At 54.4% G+C, this 11,724-nt stretch overlaps 1 protein-coding gene across 2 annotated transcripts; it reads right to left on the reverse strand.

Annotated features, from left to right (window-relative positions):
* Positions 1 to 412: 412 nt before the first annotated feature.
* On the reverse strand, positions 413 to 10,581 carry SPMAP2 (sperm microtubule associated protein 2). Of its 2 annotated transcripts, XM_061423238.1 has the most exons (8): positions 10,218 to 10,581; positions 9,292 to 9,408; positions 9,080 to 9,151; positions 8,601 to 8,662; positions 7,875 to 7,944; positions 6,683 to 6,800; positions 3,780 to 3,939; positions 413 to 705 (listed from the first exon to the last, which is right to left on the reverse strand). In XM_061423238.1, the coding sequence occupies exons 1-8, from the start codon at positions 10,523 to 10,525 to the stop codon at positions 467 to 469; spliced, it is 1,146 nt and encodes a 381-aa protein (XP_061279222.1). In that variant the 5' UTR covers positions 10,526 to 10,581; the 3' UTR covers positions 413 to 466. The 2 variants fall into 2 exon arrangements, with proteins under 2 accessions (XP_061279222.1, XP_061279224.1); XM_061423240.1 differs by lacking the exon at positions 9,080 to 9,151.
* Positions 10,582 to 11,724: the final 1,143 nt, after the last annotated feature.

Consider the following 11,724-nt stretch of genomic DNA (forward strand, 5'->3'; position numbering starts at 1 on the left):
CACATGGGGATGAGGACTGTGAGTCTTTCACCAACTCTGTGACCCTGAGTCTCCACCTCAGCACAGTGGTCCTCACATGGGGACTTCAGACACTGATGGTCCCCAACGGGTTCCCCCTGCAAAGATCAGTAAATTGTGCAGCAGGCATTTGCTGGCTCATCACAGAGCTCGAGGTGCTGTGGACACTATAGATCAGCAAATCAGGCCAGAAGGACTTGGAGGGGAATTTCTGACATGGGGAGTGGGAGGTGTGCTGTCCGAGGGGCTGGCGATGGCAGGGGAACATGAGTGGGAAAAAAGGCTGCAGGATTGCAGGCTGGATGCAAACATAAACATCATTATTATTATTTTCTCCTTTTTCAGCCACTGTCCTCCCGCCTCCAGGCCAAGGCGCTCAGAGCCACACACAGGGTCAGGTTGCACTTGGGTGTTTACTGGGAACGGGCTCAGGGGCCAGGCCTGAGGCTCATGCTTTCTTGGTGATGGTCTTGGGGGTAGCGAGCTCGTACAGGCGAGGGGACGCCTGCGCCACCAGGGCGGCAGGGGACACGTGGGAGGGGTCGTAGCCCTCATTCAGGTCCTTCCGCACTCGGGGTTTTGCCAGAGACAGGATGCGGGGACTAGCCACTGCCTTCTTGGTGACCTCCAGCACCTCCCAGCGCGGGTCGCGGTCAGGAACACACTTGTCCGACTGGACCTTGGGCACTGGAGGGGGCGGGAGAGAGGGCGCAGTGTCAGCAGCCCGAGCCCCCCTCCCCACGGAGAGCGATCTTCTGAGTCAGAGCTCCCAAGTTCAGTGTCCTGTCCCTCGGCAGATGATGGATAAACACACGTGTCTCTCCATACACACGAGCATCACTCAGCCGTGAAGAGAAGCCCTGACACTCGCTACCACATGGACGGACCCTGAGAACACGATGCTCTGTGAGAGAAGCAGACACAGAAGGACACATGGGGTGTGATTCCACTGGTGGGAAATGTCCAGAACAGGCTGACCCACAAAGTGAGTGGGTTCCTGGTGGTCAGGGGCTGGGGAGGGGCTGAGGGGGCCAGCCGATGGAGATGGGGCGTCACTGTGGAGTGGTGGAATGTTCTGGACTTGATTTTGTGGGACATAGGGAACAGACTGGTGGGTGCCAGTGGGGGAGGTGGGAGGGAAGGGAAGGATTGGGGGCTTGGGGTAAGCAGATGCAAACTATATTATACACAGGATGGACAAACGACAAGGTCGCACTGTAGAGCACAGGGGACTATAGTCAATATCCAGTGATACCTGGAGTTCTGCTGTTATGTTCTATAAGTCAATGGTATGTGGCAGCCAGGATGGGAGGGAGTTTGGGAGAGAACAGATACATGTATGTGTATGCCTGAGTCCCTTCACTGTTCACCTGAAACTGTCACAGAATTGTTAATCAGTTATATCCCAATACAAAATTAAGAGTTGAAAATTCCTGTGATAAAAGATAATGGAAAAAAATATGAAAAAGAATGTGTATAACTGAGTCACTTTGCTGTTCAGCAGAAATTAACACAATATTGTATCAACTACACTTCAATAAAATTTTTTTAATAAATAAAATAATATATAATTTTTTTTAATAAATAAAATGGGTTGTAGTAATGTGCCCATGGCTGTCTGTGAGTGTACTGGGAAGTACTGAACTGTGCGTTTTGAAGGGTGAGCATAAAGAACAATGTCTCAAATGGTCACAGGCCCAGACAGGGACTGGAGGGGCAGACATAGGTGCCCTGGTGGCTGGGGGTGAGGCAGGGGCTCCATCAGCCCCACTGCCCATGCACCTGTGGCCCCAGCTGGGTCCTCCCCATAGGGTCCACCAGCTACACATGACCAGCACCCCATATGGACTGGGATTTTATCTTATTTAATTTTAATAAAATCCATTAATTGAATTAAATCAATAGGTTGATTGACATTCAGTCCATTTCAGTCATGGACAGACGGGTCTCAGAGTAGACCCGTAGCTTAGCCTGGCCCACTGCTCACTGGCCAGGACCCCTGGCCCTGCTCCTGTTTGGACCCCCTACCTCTTCACCACCCCTTCCCCCACAGTGGGAGCCTCAGGGCTTGGCCCACATGAGGGCCAGGAGCGAGTAACCGCTGGTGACTACTGGTGAGCACTCCTGTCTCTAGGCCCTTCAGTTTTGAGGGTTTCCTTTCCAAACCCCTCTTTGCCCTAAGACTCTGCAAATGCAAAAAGGCCGTCTCCACTCAGCAGAGGAGCTGCAGCTCCGGGGAGAGGCACTCAGTGAAAACAATGGGAGCCTGTGCTGAGGCCCCCAAAGAGGGTACTTGGGGGGCCTTGGGAGGACCTGCCAGAGCCCACCTTCCTGGAGTCCTCAGGGAGACTCAGGGGCTCCCCCTGTTGTAACATCTGGGCTCTGAAAATCTATCAGTCACAAGTTAACAGTGCAACCTGTCCACAGCCACACAGAACCCGTACTGCATGGACCAGTGTTGCCCAGGGACCCTGCACTGCGTGTTTCCTCTCTTCACTTTTTAAATGCTGGTCAGAACTATCAGTGGGTGGGAGTCTGCAGTTGGAAATACACAGCCCTACGCCAGTCTTATCCATACATACACACACACAGAGGGATGTGCGTTGATAACATGCTCCTGTGAAGCCTGGATGAATACACACACATGTGTATGTACAAATGTACGTGTGCTTATGTTCCAGATGTGTGTGTCTATGCATGTGTGTGTGTGTGAGAGAGAGGCAGAAGTGCGTGTGTGCTTGTGTCTCTGTTCATTTAAACAATTTTTAACAAATTCAACGAATACTTTAACGAATATTAAGGGGCTTCCCTGGTGGCTCAGTGGTAAAGAATCTGCCTGCAATGCGGGTTCAATCCTTGGGTCGGGAAGATCACCTGGAGGAGGAAATGGCAACCCACTCCAGTGCTCTTGCCTGGAGAATCCCATGGACAGAGGAGCCTGGCTACAGTCCATGGGGGCACAAAGAGTTGAGGACGCAACTGAGCGACTAAACCACCACCAAGGGAACAGATGAATGAATCAACAAACAAAAGAAACTATAAGCAAGCTCGAAAGAAAAATGAATGGGAAGAAGTTACTTTGCAAAGTGCTCGACAAAGGGTTAGTGATCATCTTACATAAAGAGCTGCTGCAAATTAATTCCCTCCCCCAATCCCCCAATAAAAACAGGAAATAGGAAACTGAGAAAAAGACACAGCAGAGTAAACCGAAATGGCCAGTCAAGCTCCCTGGTGATCCTGTACCAGGAGCTGGGGCACACTTGAGTTTCCCAAAGCCCCTGACCACCTTTAGGTGGTGAGATCCCTTTCTTCATGCCTTGCTACATTTTTCAGATTCCCTACAATTACTGCATATTACTTCTGTTGTGGGGGAGCCAGGTCTTCCTTTGTTTTCAAGGACAGGCAGAGACTCTGGCCAGCACCCTTAGGTCCCAGCTTGGCTCTCCAGGCACTGGCCTGCATCCCAGGTTTCCCTTTTGTGCCTACATGCCATGCTGGAAGACCCACTCAGATGACGCACTCGGCTCAGGCCCACAACCTCCATCCCAGGGGGAGTGATACCCTCTGCCAGCCCCCAGGGAATGCGAGCAGATGCAGTATGAACTGCCCACAGGGATTCAGACAGTGGGTCTGCAGGTTAGTGGGAGTCAGGGGAACACGAATCTTGTAGAACCAGCTCCAAGTGGACCGGCTGCTCCCAACTGCATCCAGTGTGGAAGGGTGCTTCATGAGACATCGGGCACCTCCTGGGACCCACTTACTGGCCAGGTGAAGAAGGCGGTTATAGTCTGACACATGTGGCTTGGGTTTTGGCACGGGGTCCCACTCTTCCAGCAGGGTGGCTGGAGCCTTGGGCTTTGCCAGTCGGATGATCCTCGAACTGGGAATGGCCATCTGGGCTGCCCTGGACACTTGGGACACCTAGAAACAGAGTTAGAGGGAAAGAGTAAAGCAGCCTGAGCTGTTTCACACACCCCTGGGTCAAAAGATCCCGTAAGCAACGCTGAAAGACAAAAGACTGGCTAGGAAGTTAGACTGCAGTGTGTTCAGCAAAGGATTCAGATCAGATCAGTCGCTCAGTTGTGTCCGACTCTTTGCGACCCCATGAATCGCAGCACGCCAGGCCTCCCTGTCCATCACCAACTCCCAGAGTTCACCCAGACTCACGTCCATTGAGTCAGTGATGCCATCCAGCCATTTCATCCTCTGTTATCCCCTTCTCCTCCTGCCACCAATCCCTCCCAGCATCAGAGTCTTTTCCAATGAGTCCACTCTTCGCATGAGGTGGCCAAAGCACTGGAGTTTCAGCTTTAGCATCATTCCTTCCAAAGAAATCCCAGGGCTGATCTCCTTCAGAATGGACTGGTTGGATCTCCTTGCAGTCCAAGGGACTCTCAAGAGTCTTCTCCAACACCACAGTTCAAAAGCATCAATTCTTCGGTGCTCAGCCTCCTCACAGTCCAACTCTCACATCCATACATGACCACAGGAAAAACCATAGCCTTGACTAGACGGATCTTTGTTGGCAAAGTAATGTCTCTGCTTTTGAATATGCTATCTAGGTTGGTCATAACTTTCCTTCCAAGGAGTAAGCATCTTTTAATTTCATGGCAAAGGATTAGTAGCCATCACATATAAAGAGGTTCTCTAAGCCAATAACATGAAAAATCAGTAGGAAATAGCTAATCATGAAGGAAAGTAAGCCCAAAGGATCAATAATCCTTTCTGTGCACCAGGGAAATGTAAATTAAAACAGCAAAATATCACTCCATGCCAACAAATTTGACAAAAGTGACCAAGTCTGGCTTTATCCAGCCCTGGCAGGAAGGTGGGAGGACAGAGACCCGATGAATGGCTGGTAGGAGGGTAAATTGCGCAAGCACTTTGTGTGAAACATTTAACATTTTACAGAAGCTCTCCACTGGGTGCACCCTGCTGGGTACTGCCCAGAGGCAGAAGATTGGCTGAAATGATCCTTAGGGCCATCATTAAAATGTGTGTCTCTTTCCTCCTGAAATTGTGCTGCTTAGAAATTACATATACTACTCATACCAAAGACATCCTGGTGTTTACAATTTTATGTCCCTCTCAACCACCCATTCCATCCCCACTCCTTTCTTCCCCTCCTTCTCTCCCCCATCAATGGTCCACACAGCTCCAGTCACCAGCTGAGGTGGATAAATCAGCCTGCAGTCCTACCCTCAGGGGACCGCCAGCCTGGAGGGGTGACAGGCAGGGAAAATTCATTCATCCACACATTCAAATAATATTGATGACCACTCCATGCCCTGTGCATGCCAGGGCCGGAGACCTGTTGAGGGACCTTCATTTAGTCCCCCAGGAGGCACAAGGGAGAGTAAGGGTGGAGAAGGGCCTATCTTGCCAGCTTTTTCAGGCACTGGGGAGCCACAGAGGGTGCTGGAGCATAAAAGGGCTTAAAGGCTGAACCAGCAGAGGCAGGGCGGGGGGTCGGGAAAACAGCAGGTACACCTGCTGGGGAAAGCTGAGGCCAGACTCTCCTCTGGATCCTTGTCCAATCCAACTGACTGTGAAGCCTTCTTTGAGACAACCGGGGAAATGGAACATGGATTGGGGATTTGAACACTAAGGTTTTATTGTTAAATTCTTCTAGTTGGACCATTGTTGGTATGTTTATTACTTTATTTTTATTTTTTTATCTTTTTGAGAGTTGTGAGTTAGCTTTATTTGGGGCAAAATGAGGACTGCAGCCCAAAGGATAACTCTGAAAAACTGCTCCCCATTGTTGGTATGGTTTTAAACCATCACAAACCGTGTGATGTCTGAATTCAGTTGTAAAATTCTTCAAGTTAGGAGCGGGCGGGGAGGGTTGGTCTATCAAACAACCACACAAAAACACCCAGGGACAAGCTCTTCAATGTATGTTAAACCACATGGCCCAGGACTTCCCAGGTGGTCCAGGGGTTAAGACTCCCCCTTCTAATGCAGGTGGCTCAGATGGTAAAAGAATCTGCCTACAATGCAGGAGACCTGGCTTCGATCCTTGGGTCGAGAAGATCCCCTGGAAAAGGAAATGGCAACCAACTCCAGTATTCTCGCCTGGAGAATTCTAAGGACAAAGGAGCCTCAGATCAGATCAGATCAGTCGCTCAGTAGGCTACAATTCATGGGGGGTCACAAATGGTCGGACACAACTGAGCAACTAAGACTCTTACTTTCACTTTTCCCAATGCAGGAGGCCCAGGTTCGATCCCTGGTCGGGGAACTAAGGTCCCACATGACATGGGGAGAGATAAGGGCCAGATTCAGGATGGACTGAACTCTGGTGTCACCTCTGAACCGGTTGTCATGCACTCATTCAAGCAGATGGCTTGGGGCTCCCCTCCGCGCTGACCTGACCGGCAGCGGAGCGTGGTCCCTGCCCGCCTTCAAGGGGTGGGAGGAAAGTAAAGGGTGGGGGGTGGGCGTGGAGGGGGAGTAAAGGGAGTGGGGGAAGTGGAGGGGCGGGGAAAGTGAAGGGGCGGGGCTTCTTGAACCTACACTGGGACTCCCCATGGCTAAGAGAAGCAGCCACACCCCTGTTCCCTCTTGTCCTTGTGTGTCCTCTGAGCCCCTGGGTGGGGGTGGGGGGCAGGCGGGCCCCCCAGAGGGAGCCAGGGAGCTCCAGGGACGGAAGGGCACCCACCTCGGACATGTTTATGCTCCAGATGTTGTTTCGGACCTTAGGGGTGGCCAGTTCCCGTAGGCGGTTGGACGCTCGATACTCCAAGGTAGACCGCGGAATGGGCCAGATAGAAGTGGTCCTAAGGGAGAGCCTAAGTCTGAGACCCCAGCCAACCCGGGGGCCGTGTCTGTGTGTATCTGAGACCCTGGCCCTGCAGGAAGATGTGTCTGTGCACACATATGCGACTCCTCTCTGATTCTGGGGTTCAGGGGAGCCTGGTGCAGAAGAGGGTTTTCTAATCCCTCCAAGATGAGTCCTTAAAAGACCCCTAACAGAGCCCCACCTTCCTTTCAAGGATGGAGCAATGCTCTCCTGGGTCATACCCTCCCTGCCACCCCCACAGCCCCCGCCATCAGGATGGGGTCAGGAGGTGGACCAAAGGGATGAAGTGAGCCCTGCCTGCCCCTCAAACTCATGTCTCAACTCTGCCTCTGCCCCAGAAACAGCCTTATTTCATTGATCCGAGGCCAATTCCTCTTTTATTTTCACCTCTGTGAGCCTGGCATGCAGTTCTGTAATCTGGGGTGACCTCTGTGTGACCTGTAATCTAGGGTGAGGCTGGAATGAAGCAGATAAATGCTGTCAGCCCAACAGAAGGCCCAGTGCCCTCCCCTCCGGGGCGAGCACGACAAAACTGTTTGTATGGAGGTCACTCCAGATCACAGGTCCCACAGAGGTCACCCTGGATTACTGGTCCCTCAGAGGTACCTCCATATTATGCTCTGACCAGCATTAAGGGGAAAAGCTGTTGTCACAAGACCGGCACAGAGCCAGTGGCTGGAACCGGTTAACACCCGTAAGTGGGACTCCCCTCAGTCACTTATCTTTCCATGTGTGAGTGAGAGATAAAAGCAGAGTCTGTGTGGAATAACTTCAGACCCCACATTGGCCATCATGGAAGCCCCATGTGCTAAGACAGAGTCGCACCAGGAGGCAGGCACCTAAAACTGTAAATCTCACAGCCACCCGCTGCCTAGGGGACTCGAGCACCTGCCTTGAGACCCACCAGCATCCCATCCCGTCTGGGCCACTGGGCCTCAAAGGCTTGGTGCCCAAGGCCCAGGCCGCGTGGATGGTCACCTGGCCCCCAGACCTGGGCCCTCCCCTGCTACAACACCCCGATGGAGAGAGGTCTCTGCCCATAACCCCCTACCTGTTGTTGTTGTAATACTCCGAGTAGAACCTCTTGGGTCGGGCCAGCTCCTCCACCCGGCGGGACACCTCTGCACAAAAGGAGAAGCAGCTGCCCTAGAAAGCTGCCCTCCCCTCCCACCTAGGGCTCTCTTCCTCCTGACCTGGCTTCATACCAGGTGACAGCTCATACCAGACACCCCCACTGGGGACCACAGGACACATGAGGGGGGTTGCTCAGGCCCCTCAGCTCCTTGGCCCTACTGTGGATTTGGGCCTGAAGTCAGGATGGGCCTGGGCTTGAAGGGGCCTCCGTGCTAACTGGGGGTGGGGAGAATTCTAAACCTGAGTGAGAACTTGCCCTGAGGCTCTGAGTGTCTCTCCAGATACAAGCTCTGGAAAGGAAGGGGTCTTTTGTGAGGTTCATACTGACACCACTTTGGCTGAGATGCAAACTGCGATTTCCCCTGGAGAGTTTGCTCCCACCCCTCCCCCAGGACCAACCTCCAGCTAGGAGAGGAGACACCCTCCTTGGAAGACTGGGGGGACACTCCTGAAAGACAGGGGAGGGGCAGTCCCACAGGGACCCTGAGAGGCTTGGGCCTGGGAGGCCCCAAAGTCTACCCTATCAGAGCCAGGCACAGGTCAGGGTGAGATAGGGGCAACCGGGCCATAGGCACCAGGCCAGCCCCAGTCCCCACTCCAGCACCCCCACAAAGAAGCACAGGCAAAGGACAGGTGGACCTACCGGGCACTGTGATGGTGAGGGTGGTGTCCTCGAGAAATCTCTCTGTCCAGTACACGGATGGCCTGGAACATAGCCAGCAGGGCTCATGAGGGGAGCCAGCCCCAGCGGGTGTACCCCACTCAGAAGCAGAGCTCAGGGCACCCCATGAACACAAACAGTGGGAGGAGTGCAACTAGAGGGGGAGAAAGGGAGATAGCAAGTGGATGGCAGCAGAGGCCGGTCAGAGAGGAACAAGACAGGGAGGCCTTAGGGGCATGGGAGAGCATAAACTATTTAGCAAGGCTGGTATTCAGAGAAAGAGGGAGCTGGGAAAAAAAGAGGCATAACTGAGAAGGGAGCCCAGGCGGTACTGGCACAGACCCACCTCAGGCAGGGGCTGGAGTCCAGAGCTCCGGGTGGAACTGAGAATCCTGGGGTAGGGCCCAGTGCAGAGCCCTCAGCGCTCCCCCACCCAGGAGAGGAGGGGGCCCCAGACTCACCAGTAGATACAGAACTGCAGGCTCCGCATGCGCGGGGACACCCAGGCATGGCCCCTGCAGCAGCACCCCATCCTGCGGGAGACAGGCCTGCCAGCCTCCGCACTGGGCTCTGCTGGACCAGGTCGGTCTGGGGCTGCTGCACATCCCCTCTCAGACTGCCCCCACCACCACCACACCCACCAGGCCTGCTGCCCGCCGGCCCGTTGCCTCACCTGTCTTTTAAGATTTGCCAGTTGGTCTTGGGCTTCGCCAGCTCAAAGAGCCGCCTCCTCTTCTTTCTCTCTGGGCTCGTGGAGGTGCGAGGGATCCTCTGGGAGATGGAGAGCCGCCTGGGGGGAGGTGGATGGTGAGGTCGAGCCCTTGCTCCCCGAGCCGGCAGCCCCACCCTTCTGCTCCCGCCCCGTCCTCTAGAGGAGAACCCTGCACCACCAAGACCTGGTCTGAAATTGTAGCTCTGCCACCAGCCAGTCCCTCAATTCCCCACTGCTGGGCCCCAAAGGCGATGCTGAGCCAGGGCGAGTGCCCCCAGGAAGCCCCCAAGAGCCCCAGACATCCCGTCTCCCCTCCTGGCTCAGACGAACTCCCCAAGCCCCACCCACGCCCCCATTCCCCTGCCTGACCAGCCACATCACATGCCATCTGTGTACTCGTCACACCAGCTCTGTGGGAGCTGGAAATCAATGTGCCTGGAGGGCAAAGGCCCCGTCTGTGTCCAAGGAGATGTGTGCTGACCCAGGAGTAGGGGCTGAGGGCTTCCAGCCAAGGAACCCAGGCATATCCCAGGGCACAGGGTCCCACAGGTAGGAGGGAGCACCCACTCATTTTCCGGTGTCCTCCTCTCACCCAAAAACATTTCTGGTGATCTGTGGTACTTGGAAAGATTTCAGCTTTAGAGCTTCATTTTCTGTCTGTGGATGGCTGCTCACAACCTCTCAACTCTGCCATCTGACTTCTGCCCACTCCAAGTCTCCTGCCACATGGACAGGGGCGGTTTGCCAACATCCTCCTCGGGGCAGCAAGGAGCTGACCCCTTCACGCTTAAGAGTGAGGGCACAGGTCCAGAGCCCCCAGGCCAGTGCAGCCACCCCCAGGGACACCCCTGCCACACCCCAGCCTGGGCGCCCGCTCCCCAGCCCACCTCATCTCAGGCACGCCCTCCTCCATGTCTTTCTCCAGAACCCTCTCAAGCTCCAAGAGGGCCTCTTCTGGGTTCTGGGCATCCACAGATTCTTCCCCAGCCACCTCCTCTGGGGGAATCTCCTCTTCTTGGTCTTCCAGTTTCAGGTCCCTATCATCCAGACCCTGGAACTTGGGGTCCTTGGACCCTACATTCTCATATATTGTGCCCTGGAGGCCCAATGAGACATCATCCTGCCCCCTCTCTGGCTGGTCCTCGGCCTCCGATGTGTGGTGGTTATAGAACGAGTTTTGCTGGTGGTCCCCCATGTGCCAGGCCCTCCCCAGCCTTGCTCCCGCAACACCCAAATGTGTCTGTGGTCACCCAGCAACCGGAGAATGGCCTGCCCACATTCTCGGCCCACATTCCACCCCCAGCACGCCTGTCTGCAGGTGCCTCCCCCCCCGAGATGTAACTGGGGCTCCCGGGGCCACCCAGCCCTCCAGCCTCACCTGCTGGTCCCTTTCTGCTGCTCTGCCGTACTGTCCCCTAAACGTGTGCGCACTCCTCTGCCCACACTCATCCTGGGGGGCGCCTCCTCGGGAAGGCAGACCGATCCCTGGGTCTCTCTGCATCTTGGCATCTGGCATGACTTTTCCGTGGTGTTTGGCATGGCCTGAGATGATGTCACTCACTTACTCCTTTCTGCTTCAGTGTCTATGTCTGCCTCGTAGAAAGTGGCCTTCCCAGGCCAGGGGCTGAGAGCACCCCATTCACTGGGGCCTGGGGGTGCGTCTTGGGGAAGGGCTTCTGCGGGAGCACACCCAGCTCACCCTACACTTCCTCTTAGTCAGGCCTATTTGTGCTCAGATGGGGGAGTTGCCGCTGGTGGTAACAGTTCAACAGGGGTCCCACACCCTCCCTGGGACAGGCTCAGAAATGGGACTGGAGAGGGTGTCTGCAGGGGCTTTGAGGGATGGCATCCTCTGTCTTGAAAGGGGACAGGAAGAAGAGACTCTCTCTCTTCTTGGTTGTTTCTGGGTCTATGTGTGATGTCTGGAGCTCAGGCAGCCATCTTGTTCCCGGTCACAAGTCCATGTGCCTGATGCACGGTGAGGCCAAACAAACCATAACGTTAGAGCCTGAAGCAGAGAAACGTTTATTACAGGCCATACAAGGAGAGGGGTGGCTTCCACCCCAGCACCCTGAACTCCCCAGAGGGATTCAGTAAAACCTTTTTAAGGCCAGGTAAGGGAGGGGTGTGGTTGTTGTTGCAGACTTGCTGGCACAGGCCGCAGAGCATGGGGTTAAACAAAGAAGCAGATGTAATGTGGAGTTAGATTTGTTTTTCCTTGTCACACTGTAACCCTGAGACCAGCAGGATTTGAGCCTGAAATGTTGTTGAGCCTCCGAACCTGGCAACCTGGAGCCCTCTGTCTGGGCTTCCCGTTACTTGACACATTAATTCTCTTGGGAACTTGGGGGGGACTCTCTTGCTGGTCCAGTGGTTGGAAATCTGCCTGCCTTC

Source organism: Bos javanicus, chromosome 7 (genome assembly GCF_032452875.1).
Source record: "Bos javanicus breed banteng chromosome 7, ARS-OSU_banteng_1.0, whole genome shotgun sequence".
NCBI classification, from domain to species: Eukaryota; Metazoa; Chordata; class Mammalia; order Artiodactyla; family Bovidae; genus Bos; species Bos javanicus.